Consider the following 21,316-nt stretch of genomic DNA (forward strand, 5'->3'; position numbering starts at 1 on the left):
CTCTCCTTCATCCTCGCTGTTGTTGCTGCTTTCGAGTGGACAGTGTCTATGCCAGTTGTCAGTGATGATGGTGTCTGTCCCATCTTCAGCGACGGGAATCATTGCTGCCCTGGCTGTATATGCATAGAAGTAGGACTTTGGGATGTGAGTACGGGTAGTTTTCTAATAACTCCGTGGCTTACCGGTGTGGTAGCCCAAATTGGTCTGTATCGGGCCTGGCAGTGAGGGGAGGTGACCCGCCGAGCTACAGTAAGTTGTGTTTCCGCTCTTGCCTTGGTGCAATGCGGTTGACGACGCGACTCGGACATGCAAGTAGTTCGTTGCTGAGTGCTCGGTAGCCGCAGCGAACCCTGCTCGGGCATTGAAGACACTATGAATTAGAAAAATATGTTTGGGACAAGCTTGACTGGTGATGCGGCAATGATTTTTATTTTAACAAGTTCATCGATGGCGAGATGTTCGGTGTGTCTGTCATAAGTAGTTTGTAGACAGGTTAATATCACACGAGCGCTGTAGCTGCCTGGAGTGACCTGTAGCAAATATTTCTCCAGCTGACTCCTGTAGCGGTGACTTTGGCTATATAGTACTATATAGCCGTATGTAGCTTGAAGGGTGCCTATATAGCGCTACTGCGACTACAGTAGCTTGAAGGGTGCCTATATAGTGCTACAGCGGCTATATAGCTCTATATAGCTGTCACCAGGGCTATGGCATTTTGAGTGTTTTCCTGATGTTTGCGACTGACACTACTAATATAATAGTGAGGATATATCATAATAGTTCTGTTCAGAGCTGGGTATTTTTCACGGCAGCACGAAGACATATCTGTCCTTCGGGGTGGAGTCGCTGCCGTGGGGCCCGGGCCCCGGGGCTTCCTAACTAGTGTAATTGTGTCGATGAGCCCCAAAGTGACCCCCTCTTTAGGGGTTGGCTGAGATCCGGGCAGCGAGGTTATCATGCATCGTGTTTCGCATGTTGCACCTTTATTCTTGACCAGCTATCATCCCAGGCGCACAGCTGTAGTGTTTCGTCGTGATATTGATACGTCTGAGCCTTATTAAGGTGATCTGGAACTCCAGTCTATACGCCAGAACTCTCTTCGTGCCCACGATACCCACTGGCAAGCCGGTGTTCTCTCGGAGATGTCTGTCGAACCCCACAGCACAGCCGCTCTTCATACCGAAGGACATTTTGTTATACCAAGCACAGGTCAGTGTTCGATATGCATGGCAAGTGTTGTGTTGATTGTAGCAAAGCTTTTCAAACCGTGACGTAGACGCCGGGCTGAGCTAGAATTAGTACTTACCTTGTATCATGACGCCATTTTTTAATGGAGATTCAAACCTTACTGATTTGGCTTGTTCGGCAGGCAAGAAACGATTGTCCTTGAAGCTTGGATGTTCTTTCTTTCTCTTTGGACTCATAAACAATGGTGTGCCATTTTTGTTTTTTCAAATGGCTACTCTGATCATCATAAAGTACTCTACGTCATCATACTTTCGGCTGCACTCGACCTCGTCCCTCCGTCAACACCTAAGGGCATCATTGCCTTTTGTAATATCGCTCCGGCCTTAATTGTGAAGCTCGGGTGGCCGTACTTTCTCAAAGGTCGCATACGTTATGCTCGACGCATTGTCGCCTGCTGCACGTTAAGCTTTATAGGCATGCTGGTAATCTGACAACAGACTTTCTTCGAAATCACAATTCATGTTACACACAGGTCGTTGCCTTCCATGAAAGCCTGTATTCGAGGCTGCTGGGAATATGTCTCGCGTCGTTTTCGTCGGGTGAGTTTACACATTCATCATGCACACCCGCTAGTGTTTCTCACGTGAACGACAAACGATAGGTCTGGGAGAAATGACCTTCTTGCAACTTTCGACAACATACAGCCGTTCGGTAGGAGGTCGAAGCGTTGGGTCCGCATTATCTCACCCTTCGAGCTATTTCATGTTGATTCCACTTGACAGATACTTCGCCTCAGGTACAGGAGCTGCAGGTATTGTCGGAGCATTCATGTGGTGGGAACTCAGGGGCCTGGGTGTCAGTACTGGTGTTGGCATTTCAGCGGTAACAATATAAGCATAGCAGCCAAAACAATCGCTCATATTGCATCGCAGGTTCTTCCATTCATCCTTCCTCTGGCATACTTTTTCCTGCTCCCCCGTCCAGCAGCATTCATGCATCAGTCATCCTCTACGTCATACACGCTCGTCCCCGCTGACGACCTTGAGACTGAAATTGATGATGATTTGTCTGCTCAAGATGACGTAGAATCTCGTGTGGAACCCAAGGTTACCGTCCGCTTATCAGCCGCGGATAAATGGCGTCTAGTCAAACCGATGTTATTGAAGTATATGCTTCCGCTATGTGAGCAGTCTTTATTACTCGCGATTCTCATATGTCTAATAATTTACTACCAGTTTGTGTTTATACCGTAAGTAGTCGATGTTTCTTAGACACAGAGCATGCCTTCTGACCTGCACAACCTAGCTTGAGTATACTATCAACCAGGTATGTCATGTCTATCTTTGCACTTAGTCTTTCTGAACATATACAAGGTATCGCACCGACTTTATTATTTCCCGTTCCGTCACACGGCCTCCTCAGCAAGATCATTCATTCTACCCGCGACTACTATCCACTTTGGCAGGTTTGCATGATAATTCGCCGCGATCCTGAACTACATTTTTGATAACGATTCATTCATAGCTAGTTTACCAGACCACGGTCTTTTTCTCTCGTTCAAGCATATCTCTGGGCTTGAAAACCCTTCCGGCCCATCTCCTTCCTGCTCCGGCTATTATCCAGTTCGTAATACTGCTTCTGCTAGTATTTGAGTCCGCTGTCGGGCTACTTCCAGAAGATCGTGAGGCAGGAAGTATATTCCTGGTTTTCATACTCATCAGTATTGAAGGCGTATGTGGCGGTTTGGCATAGTGTGTCTTATTTTTGTCCGGATAGAAGTTGATGATCTGATTGAATGACTGCTAGCGTCAACGTGTTCTATTGTATCAATCAAGAGCAACCGGATCCAGCCTCGACGCATGATCCCGATGTCATAAAGCAAGAGCGCGAGTTCAAGATAGGTTCCATTGGTTTTGCCGATAGCTCTGGGATTTTGTTGGCTTCAATTCTCGCTGTACCAACGGAAATGGAGCTTTGCAGAGCACAAGTTACAAGGGGGAAGTACCTATGCCAAGGGCTTTAGGTCTGCGACCTACGGAAGACGTAGTTTATATACAATATTTGAGCAGTAATGATACACAATGCGCTAGAGGATATCACGAAACCGAAAGGAATACTAGGTGACCAAATGAAAACACTAGAGTACAGATCTGGACGAGCGGAATTCTACGTCGGCCGACGCGGCGAGCCGACGTAAATATTGAATGACTGCCACGTCTCTTGCAGATGGGAAACCGATGGGTATTCTGTAGGAGCTGGGGGATGCTGGGACATTTGGTACTGATTTTCATAGTACGAGGACTGATAATACGCAGTGCTTTCCTGCGCCTGATACGACTGCTGTGCAGATTCCCAATATGATTGGGAGGGTCTTGCGTTGTAGTCACCAGATGGGTAAGGATCTGCAGTGCTGAAGGATGATGATGACTGGTATGGATCATGGATATGATGACTAGGCTGTTCCTGACTATAGTATTGCTGGGGCTGAGGCGGGGGCTGGGACTGGGGGTCAGGATGATGGTGATAATGTTGCTGAGGATGTTGCTGATGAGGCTTCGCATGGTATTGAGTATTTTCAGGACTGGTGATGGTGCGATTGTGGCAGCGCCTGAGCATACTGCGGCTCATGCTGATATTGTGGCCCCTGACTACCAGACGTGTACACAGGTTCCCGGCGCTGACTCTCGGCTTGGAAAGAGCTCTGTGCATCGACCGGTTGAGAAGACCCATGCGACGAGGCGGGAAAGTGGTGACGGTATCCCTGTGGCGGCTGTGCACCTGGATGCTGCTGACGCTGGACCGGCTGGGCTTGGTATGTACTGGTCATTCCGCGTACATCCTCAGTAGATGCGTGGGCCATGAAATCATCGTCCTCTGTGTAATACGCGTCTCGTTGAGCGTTGTAAAGCTGAGTATTGATATCTCCCTCGAAACTGCTCCACTGCTCGCGCAACGATGGATGGATGTTGCTAAATGCCTGCGGAGGAGTGCCTTCTACCTGCACCGGGGGAGATTGACTCAGATTGGTGCCGTTTCCTGGTGAATGGCTGTTCCGTCCTGAAGATGGTGGTACGGGGGCCTTAGTGGCAACCTTGTTGATTTGTCCACTGAAAATCGAAAGTTCATCCTTCGACTTTGTTGGACCAGTATTCGAGAATATATCTCGTCGCGTCACGGTAGGAGTGGCAGTACTGTATGCCTGCTCAGCTTTCTGCAACAGCCTCTCAAGGATAGGCTATGAAGGCATCGGCGTCAGCATGCATTGTCCGGTGTTCAGTATGCCAGTGCTAATGCTGACGTACAAGGAATTGTCCAGCTCGACCTCCAAAAACAGATGCTTCTTTGAAAAGACTGATAGCGCGTCGCAGCTCGGTCAAAGCTGCAGTAGTGATCTTCGACCGAGAACCGCTTCCAGATGCATGCGTAACAACAGAAGACAGCAATACCTAATTATATTGGAGTATCAACATGGTATTCAGAACGGTATGCCAGCGGGGTGTGCTCACGGATGAAGAAAACGCATGGGTCCATAAAACCCAGAAGCGAGCGATTTGTGCTGGGAACAAGTCGAACTGCGTGCGAAGACCGTTAATCAATTCACAGGCACTACGGTACCCTGCGAGGAACGATGGAGCAAATGGGCTGCTCATGGGGTCTGTGGGGTTGTTTGATACAGCTTCCGCAAAAAAGCATCGATGAACATATAGCAGAGCTGCAACGAACTTGAAAAATTGCTTTGATGTTAGACTGTTGGAATCGCTTACTCAGGTGTCGGTAGTTCCGGGGCATGTAATGCTCATCGCTTCTCCAAGTTCAGCGCCCTGTCTCGGAGGTCGCTGGGCGTATTTTGGAAGCTCCATGTCGCGAATCGTGCGATCCAGCTCGATGACAACAGAATACTTTGGTACCTTAGCCGTTTGTACATGTTGGATGATTGCGGATATGCAATGGAAACCAAAGCGAGCCTTCCATGCCGGGACTGAGGTTATTAACGTTGAGGTCAACACACGAAAGAGAAGAAAGTAGGACCTACAGCTTGGTACAACAGTTCCGTCTTCGTCCACCGTGGAATCGGGGTCGTTAGGTAGTTCGCAGTCTACAAAAGGCAGATAAAACGTAGCAAGACGACCTGTAGCCAAGGACTACGTGAAAGTTAATTAGGAACATTAGAATCACAAGGACAAGATTTACCTGCCACCCGTCTGTGATGAATAGCTCCCAGAACAGCGCACGGCGCTTTTGCACCTCTTGTGGAGGTAGCTGCCAGCGGGCGCAATCACGGTCTGGCAGTGGATAATAAGCTAACTTGGCCGATGATACAAATGATTGAATTACTGACGCAGTCCAATCTATATAGCACAGCGTCAAGAAGTGGAAACACGAAACTAATACCACTTACGCTCTGAGCTAACTTTGTTGCAAGTCCAAAGATTCCCCAGGTGCTCTCAATGCTGTTTTCTCCACTGCAAAGGCCCTGATAAATTGCGAGTAAAGCCAGAGTCTGAATGGTTGCCACTGATGGTGGACGGTCAAGTACGGGCTCCAAGTTTAGGGCAGCGCGCGTAAGAGTGAAATACATGTCGGCTTCCTCGTTGTCTGGCGCAGGGGGCAATCTGTGATCCGTCAGTGCCCCAAAGCAGAATATCACAAACATCAAGGCGAGTTCATGAGGACCTTTACTCAAAGCATCATTCCCAGAGGCCACGGATGGCGCCACGGAACCCAGATGGATGAGATCTGATGCTTCTGCGTACCATAAGGGAAGGTTCTCCTCCATGAGTTGCCGTTTTGTTACCGCTCCAAAGAACCATGGTGCTTGCTGGAGATACAGCTCACTCAAGTGACGAGCACGATGCCAAGGAGGTAAATGATTTTGAATGAGGTAGTTGAGATCAACCTCATCATTAAACACTGGAGCCAGAGGGAAAGACTTGGACAGATGCTTGACACTGGGAGACATATGTTCAGTATGCTGTGTCCTGTTGCCTGGACTAAAATCATGTGTCGGTGATACGGCAGACTCTCCCTGTGGCACATAATTAGTCTAGCGGTATGGTTGAGAGGACGCTCATAACATACGATGAGCAGGCTCTAAAGTCATTATGATGATGCAATCAGCCGTTGTAAAGAAAGTTGCCAATGCAATGCTCACCTCCGACCCGGCGGATGGACCATAGAAAGTTGCAGCTCCATCGTCCCGTATGGCGAGCGTCCCAAAAGATTCGATGTATTGCGACTCATCATCGACTTCATGCTTGGATTTACCTGCCGTTTCCTCATCTATAGCAGCATGCAAATCTATGATCGATTTGATGTCGAGAAGATTTCTATGCAGAAGAGGATGCTGTTCGCCAGGACTGGTTTGTGAAATAGAAAGTGCATCTTCAAGTTGACGAATCCTGTCACTCATTTGTGCAATCTTCTGATGCAATTTTTCTGTATCTGCTAGCACGAACCTGAAACGAGGAACAACATTGACATGGAGCTTCAGCTACCTACATGGCTCGTAGGGGACTTACCGAGTTCCCTGACCAGTCGTGAGGGAACCTAGCGCCCACGGTCTTGATAAGAGGGCATCTTACAGCAGATGAACACGTGAACATACCATTAGGACAGATGGCGGAGCAGCCTCTGCGTCTGCATGAAGAGCACGGTATAGTTTTGTCACATTTCAGTTTGAGTCTAGCGACAAAAGATGAGAGGAGGAAACTGATCAAAAATGGAGCACCACCTTCTACACTCGGCGCATGACATAGCGCCTCGGCTTCTCTTCTGCTCCTTGTCCATGGCCTTTTGGACGTCTCTGGAGTCAGGCTGACGAGCACTTCCACGGGATGCTTGAGGCATGACTTTAGGCTGAGTGAATAACTAAGGCAACCGAGACGCATAGAGCTGGGCAAAGGAAGAAAGGAAAAGGAGTCAAAGGGCCTTGCATTGTGTCGTCCCTAACTTTAAAGAACTTTTCATTTAGAACAAACGGCATGTTTATGTAATTTTGCTTCCGCTCTCACATTTATGTTCCGAGATTCCCACATGTGCGCCTCCTCGACAGTATCATGTACAGATGCACTCCGAAAGTGGTTGTAACACGTTCTTGAAACTTGCAACCACCGTAACATTTCTATGGCGATTTCAAGGACGATTCTATTATTCAAAGGTCATTATATATCTTGAAGCCTTCTGATAGACATAGCAACTCACCTTCAACGTCTGGTTGTCGGCTTTATTAGAATCCAGCTTCGCGTCAGCCGCATGGCGCGCAAATGATAAGCTTACCGTACACGTTTTCGCCACCGGATAATACTGAGACTGATATTTATTTTCCAAAAGGTGTAGTGTATTTTGTGCACTCATCCGCATTCAGGATGAGACGGGGACCTAGGCATGATTCAGGGTCTGTTGCTACCACTGCCACTGCGGCAATTCCGCCCCAAGTTGCGATCTAAGTAGATGTTTGATAAGAAGTTGTACAGTTACGATATGTGTTCATATATCATAAGGCTCATTGCCAGCCTCCTGGTCTTAGAGCGACCTCAGGCTCTCCTCGGCTTGTTCCACTATCACACGGAGAAAAGGAGAAGTTACTCAATTTACGTTCTCATTTGACTGAATCCAGAGTCTGAGATTGTTTGGTGCGGACTAGAACATTGTCTATCATGTTGGTGTTTTTTTTTACGGCGATTTATGTACGTCCTTCAAACGTTCCAACTCTTGCAGACCGGCAAAACAAATATAACAATGTTACAGATTGAATACAACCATGATCAGAAAAATTACCGAGTATGTACCGAGTTATGCACGTCTCGTCCAAATGTAAATACAACTATCATCACCATGATACAGATCCCCAGTACTTCATCATCAAGCCTTCAACTAATCCGACTTTCCGCCCTTGCTTGGCGCCGCACCTCCCCAGCCAAACCAGCTGGCAGCTTTCCTTGCCTCAGGCCTGTCACGACCCTCCCGGCCCGAATCACCATCAACGTCATACCCCTCTGCATCGCTGGGGACGTCTACTTCCTCAAATCGCCCAACAAAGCTGGACCCACGCTCCCGCAACTCAAAGTCCGAAGATGCACGGGAGGGTGGCTGGACGGAGCCTGAAGCGGGGGGAGTCAAGACAGCAGGACGCTCTGCCGAATTAATGAACGCAAGCTCGGCTTCAAGCTCGCGCCTGCGATCTTTCAAGGAGCCCTGATGACCTGCGTCAGAACGCCTTGTGAAGGTGTTTGCGGGAGTATTCCAGGCTTGGTCAGCAGATGTTCCCGCTGCCGCAGCACCTTGACGCAGCAGTGCTGTGCCAGAAGCGAGGATCGTAGGGCCATACGAGTGCCAGAGCCCCATGGCAAGCCGAGCAGGCCCTGATGCAGGGTCAGCCAAAGTTGGGGGTACACCGGTGTCTGTCACCCCGCCTGCGGGAGCAAATTGGGCCTGTTGCTGTTGACCGATTGCCGCAGCGAGTGCATCCCATAAAATACGAAACCTTTGCTGGATGAAGGCATAAATGCGAATTTTGAAAGATGCGAGCGTCGCATCGATCTGGGATTCATGAGCCTGGAAGAATGGTTCAAGATGGTTGATGTAGAGGTAGGATGAGCCGCGCGTTTGCGGGAGTGCTAGATAGAGAAGAAATATGGTCTTCACGAGGTAGTAGAATGGTACCCTATTTACACGCGCAAGGGGTGTATCAGGACCTTGACACTGATACCATCGATGTAAACCGACTGACCATGAAATAAGCCACTCTGCAGCGTACTCGACGCCGACGATACATCCCAGTACCGACCAGTACATCAGCCATCGCTCCAACTCCTCCTCAGAGGCTGGTCTCTGGGAAAGGGTCTTGTAGGATGCATAGCCAGGATAAAGAAAAACGACAACCGAACTATTCACAACATCAGTATGTGACTCTTTGAGCATATATGAAGGCATACCTAATCATGCAAGATGTAAAATAGAAGACCATGGTGTGCAATATCTCAGAACAAAAAAATCAGTGCACTCGTACAAAGTGCCACTGTGCGCAAGGGTACAACGCATTAACACCGAATCGCTTTACATGGAATGATTACATCATCAACTGAATTTCAATAATGGTGCCACAGACGCGTTTCATTCAGGTTTCTTCGCGTCTTACAGGTTGGACTCGGACAACCTCAAGGGACATTGAGTGCTGAAAATTAAACTGTCGTCTCTAACTTCACTTTTCAACATGTCTCGGCGTAAGAAGAAGTCACTTTTTACGCGTAAAAAAGTATCAAAACCAAAGTATACAATCGGCATACCCGCCGACAGCGAATGGAAAACAATGCCAGATTTTGCTTCGTTTATAGGTATGATATCTTCGCTTTTTTTCCCAGCTTGATGGTGGTAACTGCTGGATTTTAGTTGCTGATGAAGAGGGGAACCAGCATCGATTTTCTATCGGGGAAACGTTCGTGTCTGACTTTATAAACAAGACGTAGTGAATGCTGACCTGCAACAGCGCATTTATTCTACCGGAAGGGGTGCTTCCGGACAAATTACACCATCCAACTGCGTATTGGATTGGTAGAATTAAAGAAATCAGGGCAAGAAACGACGAAGATGTACGTCTTGCCACTGACTCTGGTATTATCTTCGCTCAGCCATGACGCAGGTATGGGTTCTCGTACAGTGGTACTGGTCGCCTCAGGAAGTCAACTCTGTAATCAAGTCTTTGTGAGTGCACGGAGAATTGACATTTGTGAATAATTTCTGAAGTATCAAAGTGATGTCAGTGGCTGTGGTCAATATGAACGGATCATGTCAGATTACTATGATTATGTATCTACAGCAAGTTTCTGTGGTAAATTCCTATTTCTTGTGTTACATTATCAGTTTGAACTCTGTCCGTGTAGATCATGCAACTGTCATGAGATATGATGAACGTTCTATCGACCAAGAGGTGTTCGACTCTGATGATTTCTTCTGTCGATTCGATTTGGAATACCGCGCTCGGAAAATTCTCGTGAGTGTACCTTCCACGATTACTTGAAGTGAAAGTGATAATATTCATCCCTTCAACAGCCGAATATTACACGTACTGCTTGTTGCTGCGGTGTATCTTACAATCCCGATCGAGACCCAGTAATGCATTTCTGCCCGCGTCCAGCTTGCTGTGCAGCCTACCATCAAGAATGTCTGCAAAGACCGACACAAAGATTAGATGCAGCTGCCAGGGCCCGAAAGTTTATCGAAAGTTGGCCTGATACAGATGAACAGCTATCTATCGAAGACTTGGTCGGCTCACGACCATGCCGTAAAAGGAGAAAGGGACCTGAATCTTCGATCTCAGATCCACTTGAGGAATTGCCGGAAAAGCTTGTGAAGGCGGCTCAGCAACAGATTGTGAAAGGCGTGCAAGCGGGGGGCGTCGTCGGGAATGTGAAAGCGGTTGTGGCGGCCCGCCAATTGATCTACCGCAGCTTGCTTGACGGTTCTTTACCTACTGACTGGGAGGATAAGGTGGACATTGAAGCAGCTATTCCCCCGAAGAGGAAAAGCTCTCCCGTGTTTGTGTGCCCCCAGTGCCAAAGTCTTATTTGAATTACGAGGCGTTCTCACATTGATATCCTACTCATTCATACTTTTCATCCCGCACTGATCTAGACAATTACCCATGTAGCATATGCATACCTACACTATATTCCGTATAACAATGATCCTTAGGGGTATATGACGCAATTCAGTACTTGTGACATATTCTGAAACTCGACTGAAACATACCATTCGCAGTACCACTGACCACCATGCCCAGGAGCAAGACTTTGAAGAGTACAATCGCGAGGGCAAGTATATCACTCTTACTTTGAACCCATCCCATAATAACGTGCATTTCATCTGGTCAGCCGCCATACAAGGTAAGGTCTGCTGGTACGAAGCGGGGTATTCCTCCCTACAGTTCAGAAGATTCTACCCCAGTTCCCGCTGAGGCCAATAGTACGACTGAGGAGCAGCCTGAAGAACTGGAAGTGAAAGTGAGGAAATATTTCTCGGTCGAACATATTGATTTAAATATGGATTTACAGATCTCCCGACTGCAGTCGGTCGAGAAAGATGTTCCAGACAAAGTGGGAGACGAGCTACTTCCCAAAGCTCTATCCGATGGCGATGCAGGTGTCGACGCAGCTGAACCAACGCCAAGAGGAAAGGAATCCCTGCAGGAAGCGAAGACGGTGCCTGTCAGGGCCACCGAAAGACAACTTGAACAAGATTACGAATTCACCACTACATGCGAGTGCGACTGTGATGATGGATGGGTGTACGACGAACGGGAAAAGAAATGGATCGATGAGGAAATTGAAGCGAGAGCAGCTGAAGCTGGCATGTCGACTGATGATTGGAAAGTTGCTCAAGAACACGGCGGGAATGATTGGTACCCCTATGAATTTGCGTTTGATGGCATGTCAAACGATGACGCTGATGGGCCGAAGAGTGAGCTAATTTCTCCTTGTCGTCTGATTGGACTCACCAGTTCGCCTCCGCAATAGCTCAGATCTTCCATCGGTATAGACAGTAGATCTCACACTAACAGAACATGAGCAAAACAGTATATATGGGTTACATCCGTGTATGTGCATATATGCTACTGCATAATATAAATAAACCTTTCACGGGAGGAAATCGAATGAAAATGCCAAGTCCGTTGAACGTAGTCGTCCTGATCTGTAACTGCAGCAAACTCAATCACACTCGCTCTCGCTCCGCAGAATCCTTGTGGCTTTGCGTTTGCTTGCTCGAGTTGGGATGGCGCTACTTTCGGAAGCCTTTTTCTTGCGCTTGCGCTCCGTCTCGCGGGTATTGAGTCGTACACCATATCTGGAGAGTTGCTAGAAATCCGACAAACTCAATCAAAAATTGTTTTTAAAATGGTTCCAAGTTACCTTGGACAACTCTGTCGAAGGTTGTAAACCAGGAAATTCTTTGGTTGAATATATGCGGAATGGACCGCCGTGGCACTCAGCCTGCACTGGTATATCTGCTAGACCTGCCGTACGCGCAAAGAGATCGAAAATGCGATAGCGGAGGAAGAAGTCGCCCTCAATTTTTACCGCAAGGTCCTGCATAGATGCACGTGTCATGTGAGAGCAAACCTTCGACCATGATGAAAGACGTACAGAGAATGGAAAGACGAGAGCCTTCTTGCCTTCATAGTCTATACAAGCTGGCTGAACGAAAGTGGCACCCGAGAGTGCGGGAGTACATTTCATATTTTCGGAAATTTGGAATGAATCGAGATAGACATTAGGAGGGAGGGGCAGCTTAGCATCTGACACGAGAATCCTACTCGAACTGGTTGAGGGATGAAATCGATCAGTAGACAAGATTGAAGGTGGTGGGTAGTTGTTAGATGGGCGGATGGGTTGCACTACTGGCGAAGGTTGGCGAGGGAGACGGGGCAGGGAGCCTGACTCCGATGAGCCATCGGGTTGAGTGGGCACTGCTGGAAACAAGTCGACATTGCATAGTAATCCAAGGCATTGGATGTTGCTATAATAGATATTGAAGCAGGACTGGGAACCCTGAGTGGTAACAACTCACTCGTAGTCTTGAACTTCTTGTTCGGATTCATGTTCAGTACCCTCATTATGTATGTGATATAGCCTGAGTTGAACCACTGGTGGTGGGTCGAGAGGGCGTCTGTCTACACGAGCATACCTGCATGCATGATGATGGTCAGCCACATGGAAACGAGTGAAGGAGGCACCGATATCACTTTCGCCCAAGGTCTGCTTTTTGTATCTCGACGAGCTCAGCACGTGCGCATCCTCCGCGGAAGTGGCCAGCAGTGAAATGGATGGGTACGTTGATGTATGATAGAGTCGTTCGAGGTGCTGGCTTGAGCATAGTGTGCAGGGAGCCTGACCCTGAGTCTGAGTCAATGAAAGGTGGGTGGATAAGAAGGGTCGTACTTGAAACAGACGTAAACTTCGATAACACTGTACGGCGTTAGCGTGTACGATGTTCATCCAGTATATGTCACTCCTGAAGTTCCCCTACAATTCCGACGATCTTGGGCGTTCACTAAATGGAGACGCAATTCCCATTTGCGTGACGTTACTCCAACTTGGGCCAGCACCTCCTGCCCTGCTCGTGCATAGTGAAATGAACTGAATACAGAGGTATGGATGAATCGCATGATCCATCGACTACTCCGATTCTAACAAGTAGCTGCTCGTGGCGTCATTGTCAAACTCCTCCGTTTTACCCGGCGCTTTGGCGCACTCCCATGGAACCAGCAACATGGCGGGGACCCACGTGCCAGCGTTGTCGAGCCCACAGATCTACAAATCCCGTAAATCACTTCTAGTTTATCAAACACTGCCGTTCTAACAGCTGATAGCCTCCGAGTCCGAAGTCGCCCCACCGATTCATTGTCATCGAATCAAACGGTGTCCTCTCATGCCGTCAACACACATTCTCCGTGATAAGAAATCTTGCCGACTCCATCGGTTGCGCTACTATATCGGACGATGGCCATTCTAGAACACAGGAGTTACTCGAGTATGATCACAGGTGATTTTCAGAACTTCTGCATCAATGTTTTTTATACATTCCTGTTTATTTTCCGTTTGGAAAAACCCCATAGGAGATGATACATGCAACTACCTAAACGCATAGTACGACCTGCGGTCCCGGAAGGACGCACATTCTGATGTGTCGCCTACAGTTATCTCTTGTCTACAAGGCATGCATCGCAGATGCTGACTCCTCAATTCTTCTCTGTTCCCTACATTTTAACTCAGTTGCAAACAGTACGTTCAAACTATCATATCGGTTACTTTTCACTGACCTCAGTTCCGCCTTTTAAAGTTTCACAAGTCTCCTTATCAACTATCATCGCGTCGACCGTCCATTGGTTCCTACCCCTGCTTCATCTCCGTATCTCTCTAGGCAACAACTGAGCAAATCCATCAAATGTAGTTGGAGTACTCGAGCCGCATCCAGACGTGATATCCCATACGAACCAAGCGGGACTGATCACACTTCTGACGGAGGCGATCGGGGGTTGGCAAACCCACACCTTCAGTCATCTTGAAACATGACACCACTGTTCATCTCGTTGGAACACCGGTCACGATCTGCCATGCGGTCATTGGGATGGAAACCAACACCCTGCAGACCTCGCACGTGACACCACCGGCCGTTATCGGTGATAGTGCTCAGCAGGTGCATCTACTACTGTAATTTTAGTTCATGGCTGATCGCACGGATGTTGTAGCTGTCACTTTGGATCTGCTAATTGCGGGCTTCTTGAACAGAGTATGCCAGATGCACGCGGATGGGCCGCTCTAGGTGTATTATAAATGCGGATTCATTTTTCACACATTTATTAACATCCAGTTGGCATTTCACCCTCACGGTTCCTTACTTGACCAGGTTTTGTGTGGCGTTGGTGTATGCGAAGCAACGACATAGTTGGGAAGAGCACTCTCGGTTGAATGGCAGTGTAAAAGTCTGGAATTCGCGGGTCCAAAAACACCAAACTTCTCATATCTAACATAACTGTTGTGGCGCCGGTAGAGCCCTTCAGGTAAACTGTGAATATGTCCGAGTCCACTGTCAAGATCTGCGGAAATGGTATAGGAGCATGATGATAAGTATGGTCCTCGATCGAATGTCTCAGCCTGACACGTTTCCTACGGTCCCTAGACAATGTCCAGTACGACTGCATCGTCTCCAGATTCAAAATTGCCAGCATTGCAAAAAAGTATAAGATTTCCTTCGTCATATGTATATGTAACCCAAATATGTGATTTATCAAAGTTCGTATCCGTAGTACATTACACCAATTGTGTCCATGCAGTACGAGGCGGGTTGACAATGTCATCAAAACTAGACATATTGGCAATTGATCATGTGAATGTCCAGCGCGCGACAGGATCAGAAAAGACTACAAGTAATGGTGGATAATCTAAAGAATGCGAGTTATAGATGATAAGTGAATTCATTACAAATTATTGCATAGAGTGCAGTTGAAATGAATTCTGTTGCGGAAGGCGGCGGCTAGGGAGAGTATCAATAAACAAGAAACAAGTAAGTAGCAATAGCGACTCACGAAGGACAATGAGTGCTGTGAATATGATGATGACGATCACATAAACAGTGCCATATTTGATGATCTGGGGTCATGCATGAGCATCCTTTGCTCGTCTCCCGAACACTTGAAAACACTCACTATCCAACGGCGTTGTTTTTTCTGTTTCAGAGAATAGAGGGGAGCGCGAATCTGCTTGGAGGGACGCAACCAGACTATAGCGATATCAGTAATACACGAAGAATGTTGGGTTAGACAACTCACAAAGCAGCATCGCATGCAAACGATCCGCGTATGGGAAAAGAATGGGTGGGGTCAACATGAACAGTAGGAAGTGACCAATGAGAAGGTCAGAGCTCCACAGCGATAGCTCGATGATCTTGACAATGAATTCACGGGCGGGTTGTGACATGACATGAGCGCCAAGACCACGTCCATACCAGCGTCCCGTCCACCACGCACGATTCGTCTCATCGTGCTTGAACTCACGCGATAGGAATACAGCAATGAGAACTTTGTGAACTGCACGCTGAATAGCGATGACCGCGATAATGCCAAGAACCGCGTGGGATGCATTCCATGTCTCAAGGAACCACTTCAATGTCAAACCGGACTATGTCAGAACTGCCAGATAGTAGATATACTACAACGCTCACCAAAAACTCAAAAAAGCCCAACATGCCAATGACACCAAGGACGTGAGCGGTAGATGCCATGATGGATCCAAATCTCGGGAACGTGGGGTCCATCATCGGACCCAGGAAGATGGAGATGATGAACTGCATAAGGAGGACTGCAGCATTCCATACGATCGGACCGAGGGCGATGATCGCGATTCGGATCAGAGGATTTGGTGGAATACTGCCAGTCGAATCGGGGAAGGACTTGACGAAGATATAGGCAATGGTAAATAGCACCGCCATCACAATAGGGAAGATGACCTCGGAAAAGATGACCGCTCTCCAACCGGCGCGTGGAACATCACCCGACATTTTATCTGAAGGGAGACCAAGCTTCTTCTTCTTGTATCCCGTAATCATAGTCCGCGACAAACGACAGTAACCGATCCAAGAGTTGTTATGCGAGCGCGAATTTCCTCGAGACATCCATCTCAAGAATTCCCTACAATGCATTCATCAGCAAAGCAGGCAAACAAAACAAAAGAATCAATTGACCGATAGTCAATCACAAAGTCCGCGAACGCGAATTGATGCGGATTGAACAAGAAAGGAGCAACGCATAGTGCAAGAATTGAGATCCAGAAGTAAATCAGATAAGGCGTCCAAAGTGCCATAGTGACATAGAGAAGACTGATCAAGGTCCTCATGCCGAGGTAAATGCTCGGTCCGGCGAAACGAGAGAAGAGAATGCTGAATGAGATACGGGTAGTTGCAAATCCACGTCCTGTCGCGATGTATCGGGCACCACCAAAGGTCAGGTTGCTGATGATGGAGTGCGTGTAGATCTGAGTAGAGAATACCTCAAAGACAGGCGAGAGGGACATGAACTGTTTTCCAAGACGAATAATGGCACGACCAGTTCCACGTTCCACCAATTCTGTAAAAGTGTCAAAACCGTACTCCACTGAAGATAAACGAACCATGCATACCCTGAATGAACAGCGGCAGGAAGGCAATCATGAACACCAAGAAGATACTGATGATGCAACGGTGGATCCAGTCGAATACGGGTGTCAAGTTGTAGCAGCCATCCATGCCAGGCAGAATAGTGCCACTGGAGGAATACTGACACACTGAGATAGAAGAGTTCAACGTTCCCAAGAACACCACTACATAACACAATCAATTATAACTCGCACGTAGTCGTAAGAGAAGACATACTTGTCACAATGAAGCACTGGACGGCCAAGATGACCAACATATTGTTGATGTGGAAACCGGGATGGCCGTAGTAAAAGGTGAGGAAACGGTCGATAGGCAGTTGCGTGCCCAGGTAATAGTACTCCCGACTGAGCATCTGCTCTCCCATGCCAGTACCGATCTTCGTCTGGAAGTTTAGGATGGTACCGAAGCCAAGGTCACGACCTTTACCACACTGATAGTACTCGGTGTGCTTGATACGACCACCGCGACCAAAAGCGTTCATGCCAGCATAGATATCCTCGTTAAGGTGCAAACCCTTCTGTGCCTTCGACACGCCACCACGAGTGTTCATGTAGAGCGCGTTCAGGAAATCAGGATGACCATAGTGAAGCTTTCCACCAATCCATGCCCAAGCACGAGCAGACAGAGTACCGAATGTCTGCTCCTTGCCGGCGGCGAGATCACCAAGAATACCGATGTTCTCCGAGAAGATGTACTCGCGAGCGCCGACAATGGCTACAGGGCTTGTCTTGAACTCTTTGTGACCATATTGTGCGTACGGGCTCTGAGTTGACACCGAGTACTCCTCAAATTCGCCCAAGATGTTGCGAATCTTAAGACATTCTTCCAGATAGTTATCCTGGTTAGCATCAATGAGTTGCAGGTATTCGCCACGATAGAAGACGATCGCGTGATTCTGGTTGTCCGACTTGCCGTCACCCAAAATAGGATTACCGGGGAGCTCAATGCGGAAGTTGGGGCGACGACGGCCAGTCTCAGGAATGAATTCAGAGTGACCATCGATAAGCGCAGAATACAACCGCGATTCGCCACCTTCCTTGCGTGGTGGCTCCTCATCCAGATACGCAATCTGAAGATCTGGGTATGCACGCAGCAAGAACTCGGCGTTCTCGTGCTCCTCCTTGTTGAATTTGGAATACCGCTGCATCGAGACAACGAACTTGAACTTGCGCCGGGCCATGCGTTCCAGCTCGCGTTCTAGTTTGTCCGTGTTACCGCCAAACTGCTGCACGACCTCGGGATTTTCCACGCGGTAGAGCAATTTGATCGCCTTCGCGTAGTTCATGAAACCGGAGACTGTGCGGTAGAGCGTCTGCGCACGCAGGGAAGCCCAAATACGGGTTCGCAGGGTAAATTCGGGGGCAGCGCTCTTGAAGCCAATGCAGTAGAACGGCAGATCATCCATCTTTGACTGGCCCTTCTCATCTGTGCCGAAAGGACTCGTGCCGTTGAACATGGCAGATTCCTCAGCCAAAATCTTGGTATCCTTGACGAAGTTGTCCCATTCAACGGGGTGGAGCTGCTTCAGGTATTCGAGCAGAGTGACACGGGTATTCTGATCTTCTTCGCGGATAATCTCCCTCAACGACAAGAGAATCTAAAAAGTGTTTAGTCGGGACAACTTCGGATAAGATAAACGAAGCACGGACCTTCTCACTGTAATGTGGCGTCAAGACCGTAAATGCGGGCATAGCATCTACAGGAAGCGGCTCCGGAACAGCAGTCGTGAGCGACTGCGCAAAGAAGGAGATGCGGCGCTCGGCCTCACTGCCCGAAGGGAAGAACTCGCCCTTGAAACCCTTATCGCTCTGAGAGATGAAGAACGGCGGCGCACGGAGACTGCGTTTACCATCGTGCCCCGAGTCAACCTGGTGGTACAACAGCTTCTGCACGTGCTCAATAGAAAGCAGGTGCTCGCGGTACATGGAAATGATAATCGCATTCCAAATCTGCGAAACCAACACCTATATAAAATCATCGTTAAGGTGCATTCAGGTAACGATTGAGGAAACGGACCTTCGGTTTATACTTGACCTCCATATCCCTCGTCGCAAGTAGCTTCGCATAGATCCGTTTTGGTAGCCTAGTGTAGATATCCTTCCATGGCGTCCATATCGACAAGCCAAGTATGAATGACCGCGCGATACTGAACACCGTATTCCAAATGATGTACCAAAGGAACGTATCGAGGAAAAACAGCACTAAGTCCATCACGTACATGATGGCCAGCGTGAACGCAGCTTGGTTGGTGCACAGACTGGAGCCAAAGTACCTGTCACTACAACCCTGAATCTTCATCCCTACCATCACTGCAATGGGATCACGGAAAGAAAGCGTGAGGAAGAAATAAGATTCTGTGGCTTTGCAACTGAAAACGAGAGCCCAGAGCGCGATTGAGCCTAAGCGCGCTTTCGCGTGCAACCCAGGATACGAAGCGGTGAACGTTTGACTGGCGAGGTATTTCCGCGACTTTCCGGCGACTCTGTCCCCAAACATGCGTCCAGACGGCATAGTCGCGAACAGGAGCGTAGCAACAACCGAGATGAAGAACTGGACGATACCGAGAATGAGGGCGAGTGAACTCGTGGTCCCATCTGAGCTATTTTCTGCAATGGCAATGTAGAAGGTTGGGCCGCATGTCAGCGCGAGGGTGATAAACAAAAATAGCAAGCGGCGGGAGAGGTGAGAAGTATTATTCCAGGTAGTGGGGATATACGAAAACTCAGCGAGCGTCGCTGCGATCATAATAATTGTCGCAACTGCACCTCCGAGTGCGGTGACAGACCATGCCAGTGCCGGGGAGTTGTAGACTTTATTCAAAGGAAGTGAGATCTGGTATACTTTAGGGGAGTTGTATGCAGTATAGAACCAGTAGAGAGAGACGTGAATGACCCAAATGCGGTTGAAGTTGACCAGGAGGTGTCCAAAAGAACGTTTTTCATAGTAGGTTTTGAAGAACGCGCGATTCCAGTCAATGCTGTGAAACTTCATAAATCTGTGGGGAGGTGGAAGGTCCACAAGTCTCGTCTGAATTGCAAAATCGGTTGAGCATATAATTGTGAGTAGTGAATAACAGCGTACCTTATCGGTAAGTATGATCCGAGCAATACCTTCTGGATACCAGAAGAGCTGGTTGACATCATCGTAACCAATGATATCTGCATGGTCTCGCTCCCGCCTCACAAATCGCCCATCGACTACCTCATAACCTTGGTCCCGAATAAAGCGGTACAAGGGTTTTATGACAGATTTCAAGTATAAACCTTCAGGCACAGGATCTACTCTGTTCTGGCATTCAGGCGAACGATAATAGTCGTCCGCACACTTGAAGATGAAGCACAGACACTCGGGAACAAAGCGCACTTGGGCAGCCTCACCCCAGCAAAGAAGGTATAGCGCGATCTGGCGGAGGCGATCATATTGGCTCATGTTGTTCATGGCCTGGCGCCAACGCTCCATAGCGGTTGCTAGCGATTTCTCGTTGGACGAGCGAGCGCCGGCCCTGCGGTTGAGGCGCTGAAGACCAGGATTTTGAACGTGGCCCACAGCGTCATCGAGGTCGAGCTGAGCTGCAAAATACCATTTACGGTAATTCGCATGCTCACCACCGATGTAATCGGCATGCAGTGTGAGGAGCGCCTGATTGGGCGACATACGGGATGCTCGACTGTCCAGCAGTTGCATCAAAAAGTCAAACTAGATTGGTTGTCAACATCCACAACAATTTTGAATAAAATAAAGGTTACCATGTTCCGCATGGAATCTCGTTGGAACCCGAATTTCTGAGTCAAGTCCAGGAAAATGTCTTCTATTTCCTCCTTGGAGAGTGGGATTTGACGCTCGGCCGACCAGGCGGGATATGCATCACGGGCGCCTTGTGGTCCTGCGTATTCGGCCCATGTCGTAGCGTTTGAATCTGACACGCCCATTCTCGAAGGTCCTAGGGATTCTGAGGATGCTGGAGGATACCGCTGGCCATAGATATCGACATCCGAGTCCGTGTCAGGTTGTGCTTGAAAATAACACAAGTGTGAGTATGAGAATAGCGCAGCAGGGTGCTCCACAAACCGTATGAGTCGTAGTTACCGTTGTGGTCATAGTATCGCTCTGCGTCGTTTAGTCCATTGTTGCTGCTGTCTGAAGCATAAGTGTCTCTACGACCGTAAGGGTCAACATTGTCAGAGTCGTTGTCGCTGTAAACGTATCTGCGAGGACCGCCCGCTGAAGAAGTGAAAGGATCTGCGTGATCTGCTGTCGGCGAGGCAGACTGAGGATACATCTTGACCTCTGTGTCCCGTGTTAGCAGGCCAGCAGGACTGAGAGTGCCGTGGTCAGGACAGAGAAAAGGAGTGGTGGTGCGTAAAGAAGAATGAGCAAAGGTGTAACGTTTTGGTACAAAGTTGCACCCATCCTGTGAACGACACTCTGTTTCCCACGGCCCATA

The 21,316-nt window shown here is 48.4% G+C and overlaps 6 protein-coding genes across 6 annotated transcripts; 2 read left to right on the forward strand and 4 right to left on the reverse strand.

Moving 5' to 3' along the window:
* Positions 1 to 1,314: 1,314 nt before the first annotated feature.
* On the forward strand, positions 1,315 to 3,211 carry F5891DRAFT_1227669 (batten's disease protein Cln3; the record flags this gene model as incomplete). The annotated part of the gene is made up of 9 exons (XM_041369523.1): positions 1,315 to 1,432; positions 1,480 to 1,670; positions 1,721 to 1,787; positions 1,850 to 1,919; positions 1,971 to 2,070; positions 2,121 to 2,370; positions 2,562 to 2,653; positions 2,713 to 2,939; positions 2,995 to 3,211. The coding sequence occupies 9 exons, from the start codon at positions 1,315 to 1,317 to the stop codon at positions 3,209 to 3,211; spliced, it is 1,332 nt and encodes a 443-aa protein (XP_041225693.1).
* A 143-nt stretch (positions 3,212 to 3,354) lies between these two features.
* On the reverse strand, positions 3,355 to 7,148 carry F5891DRAFT_1164252 (fungal-specific transcription factor domain-containing protein; the record flags this gene model as incomplete). Its single annotated transcript, XM_041365352.1, has 16 exons — positions 6,920 to 7,148; positions 6,794 to 6,870; positions 6,708 to 6,735; positions 6,341 to 6,644; positions 6,268 to 6,279; positions 5,588 to 6,214; positions 5,528 to 5,537; positions 5,380 to 5,471; positions 5,222 to 5,330; positions 5,079 to 5,167; positions 4,953 to 4,983; positions 4,695 to 4,900; positions 4,491 to 4,634; positions 4,025 to 4,423; positions 3,807 to 3,982; positions 3,355 to 3,769 (listed from the first exon to the last, which is right to left on the reverse strand). Exons 1-16 carry the CDS (start codon positions 7,033 to 7,035, stop codon positions 3,355 to 3,357), a joined length of 2,835 nt encoding a protein of 944 aa, XP_041225694.1. The 5' UTR covers positions 7,036 to 7,148.
* Positions 7,149 to 7,903: 755 nt separating this feature from the next.
* Positions 7,904 to 9,210, reverse strand: F5891DRAFT_1145971 (TB2/DP1, HVA22 family-domain-containing protein). The gene is made up of 3 exons (XM_041365018.1): positions 9,123 to 9,210; positions 8,918 to 9,073; positions 7,904 to 8,851 (listed from the first exon to the last, which is right to left on the reverse strand). Exons 1-3 carry the CDS (start codon positions 9,152 to 9,154, stop codon positions 8,062 to 8,064), a joined length of 978 nt encoding a protein of 325 aa, XP_041225695.1. The 5' UTR covers positions 9,155 to 9,210; the 3' UTR covers positions 7,904 to 8,061.
* Positions 9,211 to 9,307: 97 nt separating this feature from the next.
* Positions 9,308 to 10,885, forward strand: F5891DRAFT_1034330 (uncharacterized protein). The gene is made up of 7 exons (XM_041361751.1): positions 9,308 to 9,521; positions 9,577 to 9,622; positions 9,674 to 9,776; positions 9,827 to 9,888; positions 9,939 to 10,015; positions 10,068 to 10,177; positions 10,237 to 10,885. The coding sequence occupies exons 1-7, from the start codon at positions 9,401 to 9,403 to the stop codon at positions 10,753 to 10,755; spliced, it is 1,038 nt and encodes a 345-aa protein (XP_041225696.1). The 5' UTR covers positions 9,308 to 9,400; the 3' UTR covers positions 10,756 to 10,885.
* A 1,006-nt stretch (positions 10,886 to 11,891) lies between these two features.
* On the reverse strand, positions 11,892 to 13,056 carry F5891DRAFT_952703 (velvet factor-domain-containing protein; the record flags this gene model as incomplete). The annotated part of the gene is made up of 5 exons (XM_041375127.1): positions 11,892 to 12,038; positions 12,093 to 12,269; positions 12,327 to 12,699; positions 12,751 to 12,867; positions 12,926 to 13,056. 5 exons carry the CDS (start codon positions 13,054 to 13,056, stop codon positions 11,892 to 11,894), a joined length of 945 nt encoding a protein of 314 aa, XP_041225697.1.
* A 1,779-nt stretch (positions 13,057 to 14,835) lies between these two features.
* Positions 14,836 to 21,275, reverse strand: F5891DRAFT_1109537 (glycosyltransferase family 48 protein). The gene is made up of 13 exons (XM_041363701.1): positions 20,941 to 21,275; positions 20,619 to 20,884; positions 19,954 to 20,568; positions 18,889 to 19,899; positions 18,522 to 18,836; positions 17,089 to 18,469; positions 16,857 to 17,036; positions 16,423 to 16,804; positions 15,904 to 16,369; positions 15,512 to 15,842; positions 15,389 to 15,462; positions 15,269 to 15,332; positions 14,836 to 15,216 (listed from the first exon to the last, which is right to left on the reverse strand). The coding sequence occupies exons 1-13, from the start codon at positions 21,149 to 21,151 to the stop codon at positions 15,161 to 15,163; spliced, it is 5,352 nt and encodes a 1,783-aa protein (XP_041225698.1). The 5' UTR covers positions 21,152 to 21,275; the 3' UTR covers positions 14,836 to 15,160.
* Positions 21,276 to 21,316: the final 41 nt, after the last annotated feature.

Source organism: Suillus fuscotomentosus, assembly GCF_016647785.1.
Source record: "Suillus fuscotomentosus strain FC203 chromosome Unknown F5891scaffold_28, whole genome shotgun sequence".
NCBI classification, from domain to species: Eukaryota; Fungi; Basidiomycota; class Agaricomycetes; order Boletales; family Suillaceae; genus Suillus; species Suillus fuscotomentosus.

What these genes read in the sequence shown, in the direction of transcription:
- F5891DRAFT_1145971 (XM_041365018.1), bottom strand. Translation starts at nt 9,154, where the DNA reads ATGGTCTTCTATTTTACATCTTGCATGATTAG. An exon ending in TTTACATCTTGCATGATTAG is followed by an intron (nt 9,074 to 9,122) that starts GTATGCCTTCAT and finishes TGTTGTGAATAG; the next exon opens with TTCGGTTGTCGTTTTTCTTT. An exon ending in GCAGAGTGGCTTATTTCATG is followed by an intron (nt 8,852 to 8,917) that starts GTCAGTCGGTTT and finishes GCGTGTAAATAG; the next exon opens with GGTACCATTCTACTACCTCG.
- F5891DRAFT_1034330 (XM_041361751.1), top strand. Translation starts at nt 9,401, where the DNA reads ATGTCTCGGCGTAAGAAGAAGTCACTTTTTACGCGTAAAAAAGTATCA. An exon ending in CGATTTTCTATCGGGGAAAC is followed by an intron (nt 9,623 to 9,673) that starts GTTCGTGTCTGA and finishes GACCTGCAACAG; the next exon opens with CGCATTTATTCTACCGGAAG. An exon ending in ACCGCGCTCGGAAAATTCTC is followed by an intron (nt 10,178 to 10,236) that starts GTGAGTGTACCT and finishes TCCCTTCAACAG; the next exon opens with CCGAATATTACACGTACTGC.
- F5891DRAFT_1109537 (XM_041363701.1), bottom strand. Translation starts at nt 21,151, where the DNA reads ATGTATCCTCAGTCTGCCTCGCCGACAGCAGATCACGCAGATCCTTTC. An exon ending in GAGATTCCATGCGGAACATG is followed by an intron (nt 20,569 to 20,618) that starts GTAACCTTTATT and finishes CAACCAATCTAG; the next exon opens with TTTGACTTTTTGATGCAACT. An exon ending in GGATCATACTTACCGATAAG is followed by an intron (nt 19,900 to 19,953) that starts GTACGCTGTTAT and finishes TTTGCAATTCAG; the next exon opens with ACGAGACTTGTGGACCTTCC.